This window comes from Crotalus tigris, unplaced genomic scaffold (genome assembly GCF_016545835.1).
Source record: "Crotalus tigris isolate CLP2741 ecotype Arizona unplaced genomic scaffold, ASM1654583v1 scf7180000024411.593283, whole genome shotgun sequence".
NCBI classification, from domain to species: domain Eukaryota; kingdom Metazoa; phylum Chordata; class Lepidosauria; order Squamata; family Viperidae; genus Crotalus; species Crotalus tigris.
The window spans coordinates 224946-240588 of record NW_024100578.1 but is presented as its reverse complement, the minus strand read 5'-3'; the positions used below and the strand labels follow the sequence as shown (position 1 = coordinate 240588).

At 37.6% G+C, this 15643-nt stretch overlaps 1 protein-coding gene across 1 annotated transcript in view; it reads left to right on the top strand.

Annotated features, from left to right (window-relative positions):
* MTA3 (metastasis associated 1 family member 3) overlaps positions 1–15643 on the top strand; it is a 144547-nt gene that overhangs the window by 118721 nt on the left and 10183 nt on the right. Inside the window, exon 18 of the mRNA XM_039329735.1 lies at positions 3035–3189. Coding sequence (XP_039185669.1) covers positions 3035–3189 — 155 coding nt within the window. The remainder of the gene's footprint in view (positions 1–3034; positions 3190–15643) is intronic.

Here is a 15643-nt window from a genome sequence, read left to right as displayed (position 1 = left end):
TACCAGCAAATGAACTGGGCAGAGTTGTTGCCATTTGTGAAAGTGGCGTATAACAACTCAGTGCACAGTAGCACTGGGTTCACCCCTTTTAAGTTAGCATCGGGTGGATTTTGTGCCAATACCAGAGTGCCCACAGGAGCCTTCCTCCTCAAGTACCCTGAGCGACTGGGTAGGTTCATTCCAGCGAGTCTGGAGTGATGCAAAGAAAGCTTTAGTCAAAGCAGCCAAGAGTTAGAAAAGAAAGGCAGATAAGAAATGGGGTCCCCAGGAGATGTTCCATGTAGGGGATAAGGTGTATTTGTCTACAAAGTATCTTAAGCTAAGACAAAGTTGCAAGAATTTAGGGCCAAAGTACATAGGTCCTTTCCCCATAGTGAAAGTCATTAATCCGATGACAGTGGAACTAACATTGTCACAGTGGTTGGGTAAAGTGCACCCAGTGCTCCATTGTAGCTTATTGAAGCCATACAAAGAATCCACACTGAGGCCAGTAGGGATGGCAGCTCCCACCCAATAGTGAAAGAAGGAGAAACACATTATGAGTTTAAGCAAATCCTGAATTCCAGAATCCACAGGGGGAAGTTGCAGAACTTAATCCAATGTTAGAATCTAGATGGGTGAAAGCACAACATGTAACATAGATCGTTTGGTAAAATGGTTCCACAAAAACCATTTGCGCTGGTCCTGGGAAACTGGGACCAGTGCAAGGGAAAGATTAGCAAGCATTAATTTGTATTCCTTTTGTTTTTCAGGTTTCCTTTCCTTCCTAGGGGGGCAACCTGTCAATCTATGAACCCTACGGTCTTTAGGACTGTTACATGCTTCTAACTTGCCAACAGTGTGGGAGGGAGAGAGGGGAGAATTTTGAATCCACAGATGTCCTTGTCAGTGTGAGAGCCAGAGATGTTGAAGAGTTGTTTTGGTGAACTAAACTTTCTTCTCGTAATATTACTGAATGATGTATTGGACAATGTGACCCAAAACTGTGAGAGAGGGGAGGGAAAGTTCCATCCTTTTAATTAACTTCTTCCCACCATTTCCTCAGAGCCAGCTTTCCTTTAACCCTGCCAGTTTGTATTTGCTCAATAAGGTATACATTAGAGAACGCAATGGCTCTGGTCTGCTTTGGTTGGGGCTTTTCAGCAGGAGGTTGACAGCAGCCTAATTTTACAGTTGTTGAAATTCATTTTTTCTCCTTAATCTACACTCAATACCCCATAATGACAAAGTGAAAACAGTATTTTAGAAATATCTGTAAATTTATTAAAAAGAAAAAACTGAAATATCACATTGGCATAAGTATTCAGACCCTTTGCAACAACACTTGAAATTTAGCTTTGGTGCCTCGCATTTGTCTTAATCATTTCTTACATCTTTCTACACCTTGATTGGAGTCCATTTGTGATAAATTAAATTGATTGGACATGATTTGGAAAGGCACACCTATCTATAGAAGATCTCACAGCTGACAATGCATACTGTAGCAGAGCAAAAGTCATGAGGTCAAAGAACTGCCTGCAGAGCTCAAAGACAGGATTATTGCAAAGCACAGATCTGGGTAAATTTCTGCTGCACTGAAGTGGCCTCCATAATTCTCAAATGGAAGAAGTTTGGCACAATAGGACTCTTCCAAGAGCTTGTCACCTGGTCAAACTGAGCAATCAGGGAGAAATAAGGGAGTAAGAGAGGTGACCAAGAACCCAATGGTCACTCTGACTGAGCTCCAGAGATCCTGTGTGGAGATGGGACAGAGTTCCAGAAGGACAACCATCAGTGCAGCCCTCCATCAATCTGGGCTTTATGGCAGGGTGGCTAGATGGAAGCCTCTCCTCAGTGCAAAACACATGAAAGCTCGCTTGGAGTTTGCAAAAACGCACCTGAAGTACTCTCAGTATGAGGAACAAGGTTCTCTGTTCTGATGAAACCAAGATCGAACTGTTTGGACTCAATTCTAAACTTTGTGTCTGGAGGAAACCAGGCACTCCTCATCACCTGCCCGATACCATCCCAACAGTGAAGCTTAGTGGTGACAGCATCATGCTGTGGGGGTGTTTTTCAGCAGCAGGAACTAGGAGACTGGTCAGGGCTGAGAGAAAGCTGAACAGAGCAAAGTACAGGAATATCCTCAATGAAAACCTGTTCCACAGCACTTAGCACCTCAGACTAGGCTGAAGGTTCACTTTCCAACATGGCAACAATCCTAAGCACACAGCCAAGACAACACAGCAGTGGCTTAGAGACAAGTTGTGAATGTCCCAGAGTTTCTCAGCCAGAGCACTCACTTGAACCCTACTGAATATTTCTTGAGGGACCTGAAAATGGTTGTCTACCGACAGTCACAATCCAACCTGACTGAGCTTGAGAGGATTTGCAAGAAAGAATGGCAGAAAATCCCCCAGCTTTCCGCGTCATATCCAAAAAGAATCAAGGCTGTAATTGCTGCCAAAAGTGCTTCAACAAAATACTGAGTGAAGGTTCTGAATACTTATGTGATATTTCAATTTTTTTCCTTTTAATAAATTTACAGATATTTCTAAAATTCTGTTTTCAGTTTGTCATTATGGGGTACTGAGTGTAGATTAATAAGAAAAAAAATGAATTTCAGCAACTGTAGAATCAGGCTGAAGCATAACAAAATCGACAAAAGTGAAGGGGGTCTGAATACTTTCTGAATGCACTGTATATACTGAACGTTGTTTCTGTCTTCAGAGGACCTGATCAGTTAGGAATTACTAAGCAGCAAAAGTGTTTAGAAAGTAACATCTTGTTGCAGCACCAGTAAATCGAATTAAGATTAAATATTTAAAAGTTCAGGAACGATGTAATGGTCTTGGGCTGCTGTTGAATATGTCAGGCAAGTTTCCCAAAAGCAGGCCTGTGATTTAGACCCACAAGCAGCCCAATACTGACCGCCAGCCCAGCCACATTAGGACTGAGACAAGAGCTGTTTGTCCTGAATAAAGAATGAGGCAACTCTCTCTACCTGGATTATAGTCTATGTTGCTGATATCTCTCCCTTTTATATTGATTTCAGCAAGCAGCACAAGATTTCTATACAACTAATGGCAAAACTCTGCAAGTCGGCACAAATGACCTTATGCCAAGTGTTATGCCATTGCTCAAGAGGCAGAGACAGAATTGGCTCAATGCTCCTGATGATGGTTTATTTATTGCTACAGAAGAGACCAGGTAAGAAAAAGAGAGGAGCAAGAGCCTACATTGGGGGTGGTGAATCCAGATTTGCCCAACTACAATTCCCAGCAGGCCTCACTTTTGAACATGCAGGTGGCTGAGATTTAGCAGCATTAGCAGCGAGGAATCCCACATTTTCTGTCCTCTTGTACCGAAAGCATTGGTAGGCCCTGTTATTTAGTATAATTTGGGGAAAACTAAAAATGCATTCCTGTGCATGTGATAGCTATGCATATACAAACTCCAGAGTGTTTGGCAGCTTTGGGACTAGTTCTATGGAGCATTACAATCAAATGTACAGGTCCATACCCAAATGGAAAGCCTGAAAGCAGTAATCAAGTAGACATTTTGTGTAAACGTATCTTCATACATCAAAGGCAGAAGCTGGCTTACTTTGTAAAAGTTTTTATTCTTTGGAATGGGGCATGCAAAGAGAAAGATTAGGACCTGCATGAACTTTTAAATTCATGCCATATTAGTTGATGGTGCAATTAGTTCCTACGGAGAAAAATAATTGGCTACCCTCAGGGTCAGTACTGGGCACTTGTCTTCTGAGACTTATCATCGGCCATTGATAGTATAATGACAAAAACAGTGACTTTGCTGGGAGTCTATAGTATTATACTAATAAGAATAAAATCCCTAAATTTCTTTTAATATTTATTTATTCAGTTATTCCAGAAAGGAAAGTATGGATTCTTGGAAGCAAATGCCCTTCTGTGTACTTTGAGTCTCTTGTGTTTGAGTCACAATTGTATGATTGCGTGGGATTTTTATTCTTTTTAATTTGCTTGCCAGGGCCTTATTTGCTTCATCTGGTATGAAGAACCAAAGGCAGACCTTTTTTTTAAAGTCCATCCATTCATATTTATAAGTGGGCAGCTTTACCAGAAGATGTGCTGATTGCAGTGAAAAAGTATCACTTGTAATTCATCACTTGAATGGTCTGATGGTGAAAACCAGTCTTCAAAATCCAAGTGAAGCAGGTGGATCTGGTTTAGGCTTATATACATCTAAGTACTTAGAAAAAATGTGCAGCTCAGCCTCATTTATCCCAGGAATCTAAGAACAGTTGAAAATTGGAATGTCATCCTGAGTGTCTACTTAATCATTTGGTTAGAAGAACTGACAGCTTCATATTTCTGATTCCTGCAAACAAAGGCATCTGTACATGTGTGTTGGGGGGGGGAAGAGGTTTTTAAAAATCAAAGTATAGCTGTAAATTGCATCCCACCCTCTTTTTTGTGACTGGTAGCTTGGTCTAAGATGCCTGGGGCTCACTTTTGTGATCCGGTATGAGTTTGAGTCAGTACATTTGAAGAAGTGGACAAAGAAGAATTTGGTATGGGTTAATTCAGTCACCTGTTTTGTTGATCCAGGTGCTTCCTGATTAAGGTGGCCAGTCAGATGACTTGCAGTTGGGTTCAAGTGATGATGGTGATGGCCTTTGAGGGAAGGGATGGTATCTTTGGCTCTGAAGGATGTCATCAAAAAGCCAATCCAACAATCTTAGACAATTATTATACTGTCTCTAGCCTCTTTTTAGGAAAGTTTGTTGAGAAGGTGATCTAACTGCATGATCAACTTCTAGAGGAAGTTGGTTATCTAGACCTGTTTTAGTAGATTTCAGGCTGTAATTCAATATGGACAGAGGCTTGGTTGCACTTGTAGATGATGTGTGCCAGTCCTGAGATGGAGGTGCCACTTCCATTCTTATGCTCCTTGATCTCTCAATGACTTTTGATAGTGTTGACCATGGTATTCCTCTGGATTTGGTTTGTGGGATGGGGTCATCATCTAATGGTGATTCTCCTCCATTTGGGATTGGTTCCAGTTGGTGTTGGCTGGAGTGGGGGAGTGTTAGTTTCTAGGTTTCTCTTTTATCAGATGTCACAGGGTTTGTCATTTCCTTCTTGTTTATCATCTTTAGGAAAATATTGGATTATCTGCAGCTTTTCAGTTCAATATCACCAGTATCTGAATGATATTCTATTATATCTTCTGATCTGGTTAACTAAGTGAGACTGTTGAGGTCTGATTCCAGTGCTTATGCAGATTTGGGTAGGAAGGAACTAATTCTGATTCAATCTTAATGAGTATTAAGGCCATTTGAATTTGGGAATATTCACTCTTTAATCTTGGATAGGATTTCATTTTCTTATCCAAGAGTGATGCAAGATCTGGGGATCTTCCTGAACTGTCAGCTTCAGTTCAATAAGCTAGTGGCAGTTCTGGCCAGGAAGGCCTTTGCATAATTCTAGCTGGTGTACCAGTTACACCATTTCCTGATTCAAGAGGTCATAGTTACAGTTTGACAGCTGAGATGCACTGTTCATGGAGCTGCCTGTGAAGTCAATTTGGAAGCATCAATTCATCCAGATTGCAGCAGTGTGGGCAATTAGGGGCATGTTTACGTTCTACTACTAGTTTGCTTTCAGATGCAATTCAAGGTGCGGGTTATGACCTATAAAATCCTACATGATCACCTATTATCTAAGTGACCACCTATCTCAAATGGGTCTGCCTCAGTGGTGGGATTCAGCAGGTTCACACCACTTTGGCAGAACTGGTAGCTAATTTTTTGTTGCCCAGGCCCAGAATGGACTTCCAGAAGCAGCATCCACACAGAGAACTGGTTGTTCACATATTTGAATCCCACCACTGGTCTGCCTGGCCAGTATGAGCTGACAGTGTTGGCATGCTTCAAGGCCTTTCAATTAAATAGTGTCATCTATTGGGGTCCACCTAGTGTCTTCTCAGTTGTAAAACCTGCCCCCTGGAATAAAGTCTTCCTGATGTTCTTGTGGCTGTCACACTGATACCATTCAGAATACCTGGATGTTCTGCCAGTCCTTGGATTAGGATGGTTGGGGCCCTGTCAGATATGTTTAGAGGTATATGTACCATCTCTTCTTATTCTTTATTCCTTCCTTATTCCTTTTTTGGTAATTATATTACAGTATATTGAATTTTCCTATTTTGTTTAGCTTTATTGTTCACTGCCCAGAATCAGTTTGCAGTTGGGCAGTGCTTAAATTAAATAAATTAAAGTAAATCAATTACAGAATCACAACCACATCTAGTTTGTTTTGATTTTCCCTGTGGACCTTCCCAGCTGCAGGGCATTGTTTTTATTATGCTGATGTTTTTTCTGCAGTAAATACATTAAATGTGGGCACACACAGATCCCTGATTTCTTGAGATCCAGAGCAATTAGAGCATATGTGCATTTCATTCACTTGTATGTCTAATCTAAGAAACACTGGTTATTAGTAATAAATATACAATATATGTTTTATCAGCAAATATCATATCTAATTGTTAAAGCCTAAAACCATAAGAGACAATATTGAGGATTCAGTGAGGGACTTAGGGACATGAAAGAATCTATCTTAAAGGAAGTGTGGCTCTTTTTTGTTTTGAAAACTTGCAACTTCCCACATGGAGAGCTTTCAGGGAGAACAAATGTCTAGCCCAAGTAGACTAAATTGAGATTGACAATTAAGTAGGAAGTTACTAAACAAGGACTACCCAGGCCTGACTTGAAGGTACACATACATTAAAATACCCTAGGAAATTTTATTATATTTTTCTGTTTATAGGGTCTAATGACAAATCAAACTTTAGCACATTTCAGGAAAGTAAGGGGCTAAAAATTGATGTTCAAGTGGTCCTTGTTTAGTGACTACTTCACTTAGCAACTGTTTGCTGTTGCAACAGTGGAAAAAAAAGTAGCTTTGCAACCAATCCTCAGATTTACAACCTTTGCAGATCTGTAAAACAAAGTAAGATTGTAAGTAGAGTCATTGTTTCACTTAGCAACTAATCTTAACCCAATACATAATGGATTTAGCTCATGTCATCATTAGGTATGAATGAGATAAGCCCTTTCCTGAAACTCAGGGGAACCATTTCCAATCATTGGAAATCAGTAGTAGCCAAATTGGTGCTGCCCACTTATTTTCTACTATGTCACAGCCATACAACATATAAATCTATTACTCTAACCTGGTTTCTTCTGGCATCATAGCCCATTCTAATTGTTGTTGTTGTCCTCCTCCTCCTCCTCCTCCTCCTCCTCCTCCTCCTCCTCCTCCTCCTCCTCCTCCTCCTCCTCCTCCTCCTCCTCCTCCTCCTCCTCCTTCTTCTTCCTGCCTTGAACAGGGAGCATCCTTAGCTATTGACTCTACTGCCACATTTCTGTTCTTTCTCTTCTGCATGGCCATTTTAAATGAAGGACTCAGACAAAAAAATGTCTTTTGTGTTCTTGGTCATGGAAAGGAAATGGGCAAGGTTATGCTTATTCAATTCGCTGGAATAGAATAGCACATTAAGTTCAGAATTATGACAAGCTACATTTAGCAATTCAAAAGTAATTTGCCAACAAGGCACATGGAATAAAATTTTGAAACTTCACCCTCACTCACATGTGTGTGCACATAGACACATATACAGAGACAGAAGGACAACATTTGGAATCCACTAATTAGTTGTAAATTTCCCTGGGTTCTAATCCACCCAAACCTATAGGCTTAGGTAATATAACTTTATGTTTTAAATTTTTATTTTTAACCAACAAGACAAAACAGAACAAAACAAAACATACACACAATATATATATATATATATATATATATATATATATATATATATATATATATATATATGTAGGTCTTTGTTGTTCGGGTTTTCTCCCACGTAAAATTGGAAGTGTCTTGGCGACGTTTCGACGAAGTCCCATTCGTCATCTTCAGGCTGGTGCTTTCAGCTTCGTGCTTTGAGCAGCAATGTGTGGTCTTAGCTGTTTCTTCCTTTTAACTGCCAGTGGGGGTATGAACTGATTGGGTGGGAGCTTGGCTGTGTTCTGATTGGGTGGAGGTGTGTTCTGAATGGTTAGGGGCTTGGCTGTGCTCTGATTGGCTGGGGGAGTGTTCTGTTTGGTTGTGCTCAGGTTAGTCTGAGTTGCAGAGGGGTTTAAGATTTTGGGCTGCCTTGCTATTTTTTGGCTTCTCGTTCGTGGTTGTGTCTCCTCTTCATGGAGGGTGTCAGTTTGCTTCATGTATGGATTGGAGGGGTTTAAAGTGGCTAATGATGCAGCTGTGGTCTGGCTTCTGGTTTGTGGTCGTGCCTCGTCATCGGTGTGGCTTTGGGTTTGTTTTTTGCGTGGATGTGTGGTGGTGACATCCTGTGTGGTTTTTGTGAGTGTGGGTCTGGTATCATTTTTTGTGTTAGGGAGTCGTTTGTCAATAAGGGCGGGTTTCCAAATGGCTGGTAGGCGGGAGGTATCATCTCGCTTGTTCATGCTGTGTGGGCGTTTTTCTATCTCGATGGCTTCTCTGATTATTCTGTTATTAAAATGTTCACTTTTGGCAATGGTTCTGGTATTTTTAAAGTCAATTTCATGTCCTGTGGCTTTAAGGTGTTGGACCAGGGAAGATGTTGGTTCCTCTTTTTTGACTGAGTTCTTATGTTCTTCAATGCGTGCACTTATTCTTCTGTTGGTTTGTCCGATGTATGTGGTGGGACAAGTGGTGCATGGGATTTCGTATACTCCTTGATTTTCTAATTCAATTTTATCTTTGGGGTTTCTAAGGATGGTGGATATTTTTCTGTTTGTGCAGAATGCTGTTTTGATGTTGTGTTTATGGAGGATCTTACTGATTCTGTCTGTGGTGCCTTTTATGTATGGGAGGAGGGCTTTGCCGTTTTCTTGTTCTTTGTCTTGGATTTTAGTGGGGGTTTCTTTTTGGATTAGGTTTGTAATCTTATTTCTATGGAATCCATTGGATGTTAGTACATTGGTGAGAGTGTGTAGTTTGGGTTTTAGGTGTTGTTCGTCAGCTAAGCGTTTTGTTCTGGAGATGAGTGTCTTGGTTACAGAGTTGATCACATTGCTGCTCAAAGCACGAAGCTGAAAACACCAGCCTGAAGATGACGAATGAGACTTCGTCGAAACGTTGCCAAGACACTTCCAATTTTACGCGGGAGAAAACCCGAACAACCAAAGACCTACATACAAATACCCGCGAAAACCTCAGAAAACAAATATATATATATATATATATATATATATATATATATATATATAATATATATATATATATATATGTTTTTTCTGAACACAGCCAAGCTCCCACCCAATCAGTTCATACCCTCACTGGCAGTTAAAAGGAAGAAACAGCTAAAACCACACATTGCTGCTCAAAGCAAGAAGCTAAAAACACCAGCCTGAAGATGACGAATGTGACTTCGTCGAAACGTTGCCAAGACACTTCCAATTTTACGCGGGAGAAAACCCGAACAACCAAAGACCTATATATCTATATATATATATATATATATATATATATATATATATATATATATATATATGTACTCCTCCTTTTTTTACAGCAATTACATAACGGTAATCTAATATTTACATTTCCCCCTTATTCTTCTTTAGAATATTTGTCCTTATAGCCCCGTTATTTCTTATTTACATTTTTCTTCCTTCATGTTCTACTTCTTACTAAGAATAATTCGTATTATTATTATTATACATTATTATACACATATTTTCACTTTTGACCTTTCCATATTTATTCTCCTCTATTAATTCTAGTCTCCAGCCAGACATACAACTTGTTCCATGCTATATAATACTCTGTGTCTTCCTTTTCTTTTATCTCTTTTGTTAATTTGTCCATCTCAGCACAGTCCAGGGTTTTTCTTATCACTTCTTCCTCTGATGGTATATTCTCATTTTTCCAGCACTGGTAACTTTATGTTTTAATTTTTTTTGTTGCTTCTTAATGTACTGAGATAACATTCTCAATTCTTCAGAGTGAAGGAGGGTTTGACAGTAGCAATAATCATTAAAAATAATCACAGTGAGGAGAGAGAGTGTGTGTACATGCTTGTTATTTACCTGATTGCTGTTCCAACTTACACATACATAATAAAAACACAGATAATGAGCCATTGTTTGCTATGACATCTGAAGCTATGGTTTTATTTTTTTGATTTTTCCTGTTCCTATCAGGCTACAGACCAAACCGGGCAACTAGCTGAGAAAGAATCAGATGAAACTAATGAAGATTGAATGATAACTTTAAATGAAGATAAAGCCATATAATTACATAAGCTCTGCTGGATCATATCAAAAGGTCACCTAAAAATTAAGATTTTAGAGACAGACAGGAAAATGTCTAGTTTAAAAATTTTACATTCAAAATTGAAATATAAAATTCCTATTTAACGATCATTCTCCACTAGTTGATTTCCAATCAGTTTCACTTGTTTATCATTAATTCTTCAGAAATATATGTTTAAAAGCTGTAACATTAGAAAATGGTACATAAATAATCATATTTTTAAATATTTGATGCTATTAAAGCTTCATATTGGTATTTTTCAGTTTTTAAAGACTCACTTTTTATATTGCGGATGCTGTTCTCTTAATTAAAAGATCATTCTTCCTGGCTAGTCTACTCTGTGAATTAGAAAAAGTAAAAATAAAAGAGCAGGCTAGGATTATGCAAGGCGGGGAGCTATTGAATGAAGAAGAAAAAGCTCACTAATAACTTCCTCCATTCCTCTAGATATACAGATTGTTTGTTCAGACAATTCAATCTTTATATCCAGTCTGGTACAGAAGTTTATTGGCATTTTTGTGTGTACTTATCTCTTTAATTATTGTCATGTTTTTAATACCACAACCTATTCTTATATAACGCATGCAGAGAGAGAGAGATTAAGAAGAATTTGCATTTTATGGCCAAAGTCTTGACAGATAATTTTCTCATGCAAATCTATGACTATGGACTTCTTTATGTATTTAGAAATTTGTATTATATCAATAATATATTAAGCTACTTCTTGATATTAAGCAATAAGTAATCTATTGACATTTATTTGCAGCTATAGTGTAGGGAAAGCAATCTGTACTTGAAAATTGGACATGGGGTGTTTGAACATTAAATAGTACTTTGCAGTGTGATTGTTTCATATGTTGGCTGTCAGACATTCAGTACCATATAACAATATAATAAATAAATTGTCACATAAATCAGGGACCCCCAACCTTTTGGGCACCAGGGATCAGTTCCATGGAGAGAGGTTTTTCTGTGGACCGAAGGGTACACGGTTTTGTGTGCTGCCTGCATCTCGTGGATGAGGCTTTGCTTGTTTGTGCAACCCAGTTGCTGGTATGCTGTGGCCGGGTATTGGTCTACGGACCGGGGGTTGGGGACCCCTGACATAGGTGCATTCATGAATTAATTATAATAAACATATGTTAGAATATGGTGGCTGGCAGTTGAGATATGGCTAGAAACTGCACAGTCACGGAAGAAATGGTTTTTAAGAATTAAGTTCTCAGTCTGTAGTGTATTGGTTTACAGCCATGTATTAATTTCTATATATTTGTAAGGACTTCAAGATAACATGAACACATTTATTTATTTATTTAATATGTCTTAGTTTGGTGGGGATTGCAACAAAAAGCTTTGATTTAGTCTTTCTGTCCTCATATGAAAGAATTGTAATATAGACTCATTTTCTAGCATGGCCTTAGAAGCAGAATGAACCAGACTTTCCTTGTGGAGAGAAAGATTCACTAATAAAGGTCTCATAGGTTGCCCATTAATGCCCACTGTCAAAATGACATTGATAATGAAATGGTGATGATGATCCCTCACTTATGAGAATGGAAGAAAAAATATACCATTTCCATTGTTTGCATTATTGTGGAAAACAAAGACCCCCATTTTTCATCTTTGACTCACTGGGCCTGAGCTCATAAAATCCATAGTTAAGGTGACCAACTTTTTTACAATGAGAAGGAGGACACAAATAAATTGAAGAAAAAAAGTGAGTCTAATGCATGCGTGTGTGCTGTGTCGTGTTTCGGTAAGAAGTAAACAAAGCCACTTGCGTGCAGTGCACTCTTGTGCGCGGCACACTCTCTCAAAACAATTCCCCTGTGCGGAGTGCATGCATCTCATAATCACATCTCGCCACACTGTACTGCGCCTTGATGAATCATTATGTCAAATACAAATACATCACAACACACGCAACGAATCAGATCGGCATCGATCGAATACGGAAATTTACAGATTAGTCTTCAAATATCAAAAAGGAGGATATGTAGGAGGACACTTTTTGAGAGAGGACAGAACTTAAAAAAGAAGGACTGTCCTCCCTAAAGGAGGACAATTGGTCACCTTACCATAGTAGGCAGAAAGTGATTGATAAAGACTGGACTATACATATTAATTTTAACCAAATCTGATTCAATTAAATGAGTTGAGCAATGAATTGAAAAATAAAGGGAAATCCTCCCAATTTCCCTGCCTCTCTAAGAATTTTTTTAAGAGTGTGGAAATTAAAAGAAAGAAAAACAAGATATGGCATTAGCGGGAAACTAAAAACTAATTCAAATGAGAGTTGAAATAAGAGAATGATACAATATTTTTAAGAATTAAAAAAATTAAGAGTGGCTTTGTGTGCTAAATAACAATCGTATTTGCTGTGGGTACTTTTGTGTTATATCGGGGTTATATCACTAGCAAACATAACAGCATATAAAAGACAGATTTTCTACTGTAATATTTATTCATGTACATCTGCCTCATTGCCTTTGGTCCATTGACTTTTGATATACATACCAAAAGCCATGCATAAGCCACACATTATGTATTTACTTCAGGAAGCACAAGTGCAAAATCAATCTTTAGCTCACAAACATGATTAAAAGCAAAAATAATGCCTCCCCCAAATTCTATACAAAAAGAGGACAAAATTGCAGGTGTGATATGAAAGTACATTTGGTGGAAATCCAGTTTCCTTCAAGTATTAAGTTCTCAGAACAAACATGCAGAGAGATAGGATAAAAATTGCGATATTAATTCAAAAATAGATTATAAAGAAATTATAATTAAAATAATTATAATTATTAAATTATTATTAAAATAGATTATAAAGAAATTCACACAAGAGCTTGGCTGGAAGTAATAGGTACATTTTAAAAAATGTCTTTATTTTATGATACTACTTTTGGGGAATTATACAATAAATGTATTTATGGAGTCATATTTAGCGTTCCTAAGGAAGATTTTGACTGAAATGTATTGGAGATTATATACAATATTTATTTTATAAAGGACTGCAGTTTTTTTCCATCTCATTTTGTTAAACATTCAAAAAGTCACAGTAGGTTTATTACAACAGCAGCATTCAAACAGTTATCTTTTGACCATAAAAAGCACTGAAAGAAAAGTAATAATATTTCTTGCAATATATTTAGGGACAGAAAGATTTTTATGTTGAAGAATTTATATTATATTATTTTGGAAAAAAATGTGTAACTGTGTAAGTAATGATAATTCATACTAAAATTATGAATCCAGTTACAGGCCTAAGAAGGGGTCTGATCTCATAGAGATTAGGAGATATTGAACTTACTTTGTATGCCCACACATCAGAATAAGCAACCTGTTGATCTCCATCTGATTGGATTTCAAGTTCAGTAATCATGTCTACTCCTCACACATTCTGAAAACCCCCTAAAGAATGCCAAATTGCTACTCCTGTAAGGTATCGCAGCAGTTTCAATCATATTAGACTACTTATAGTTTTATACATTTATTTATGAGAAGCATCTTAAACTTATATCCATGTATGCCTAAAGAAACTTTTTTCTCCTCGCTTCATTACATTCAAACTAGGATTTGCTTGTATCTCTTCACAGGGGTTTCCAAGTCCTGAAAAATTAGTTGCTCCTTGCATTCATCACTTTCCAGGACTTTAGTGGAAAGTTGTCCATCATCCCACCATTAATTCTGATGAATGTTTAAGACCATGCAAAATTTATGTGTATTCTTTTTGAGGAGCAGAAGTTTGGATTAATAATGTATGAAAGCTGAGCAAATGCAGAAATAAGGCACTAGTGAACATTGTTGAGAACAAGCTGAACATTTTATTGACTGTTGTTTTTAATGATGTAAAATCATGAAATTAAAAAATGGGATACAAATATGTGAAATAAAATATTTTCCATGTTTGGAGACATGTATGTATCTCTTGCAAGAAGTTTTTTTTAACATCACTTGAATGCACTCTTTCTGATTTGGTAGATCTTTTAAGCTGCTGTGTTCAGCAAGTTTCTTCAGATCTGAGCCCATCATATATCACATCAGAAGTACTACTGAGATTCTGAACTTTATCAAGGGGACAGAATTCAATTCATGAATTCTTCTAGAATTTTCATGTGTTCATAAGAAAATGCTTGAAGGCGGCTACAGTCACATGTTCTATTAGAGGCATCATTCTTAATATTTTATAGTTTTAATCACCCTTATGCACACAATTAGCACAGTACTATATAAACCCAAGGGTTATTTCAGTAGACTTTCCTTCAATGGCCCAATAAAAATATGCCTAGAACAACTTTTGAATGACTCAATGCTTGTTTCATTTCAGTGCGGAAGCAGTTAGAAATCTTCTCATGGTAAGTGTCAACTCTATTGTGAACATATTCACTACAGTGCCAGCATGATCTTCCGTTTCATATAAGTCTGCTGATCATACCTTTTGATGTTAGTAAGAGTGGCAACAATGCTATCGCATTAGAGAAACACTTAATATATAAAACAGCTTTTGTCTCCAAATTATTGCCTTCTCAGTATATAATTCTACTTTATACTCTTTACTGTTCTACTTTTATCTACAATATTTGATCCCCACCCTTTCCAAAGGGTTCTTTTAAGGAATTATTTGAAACATTACTTAATCTTGCTGTAGTTATTCTTGAACTACTCACTGGGGGGGGGGAGATATATTGCTATCATTTCAGTAGGAAATGAGATTTATCTGCATTTGATATTAGGAAGTTTGCCGTGGTTTCCTCATCTATGGTCTAGATCAGAATTTTATAATCTACAGCCCTAAACTAACTATTCTGGAAATAAATCCTATTCAATTCAGTGAAGCTTGTGTTTCTGAAAAGAAACCTATATAGAATTGCATATCAGGATCCCAACTCTCAGTTTCATTAGTCTTCAGCAGTATAAACAGTGAAAGAAAATATTGTATTGCATTAACATTATTTTAAATTCATTGGTATTTGATAAATAATGCCTTTGAAAACACATTGTGTATTGTTCTGTGAGTGCACATCCAGATGCATATATTTGTGTGAATGTCTCTCAAGAATCAGAAATACCCAGAATTATTCAGTAAAGCAACCAGAGCTGTAAAGATTATACCCACTTGTGCACACAAAAAGTTCCAATATTTTTCCTCCTCCAAAAGGAGCATTCAAGTTGGAAATGTCATTCAGATCTTGGAGAGAAAAAATCAGAATTAAGGTGAAAAGATATCCTTTTCTTTCCTTTTCCATGTGTACAATCTGCACAGCCCTGCTCCACTGAGAAGCTTTAGAGTGTATAAGTGTGCAAATTACTTT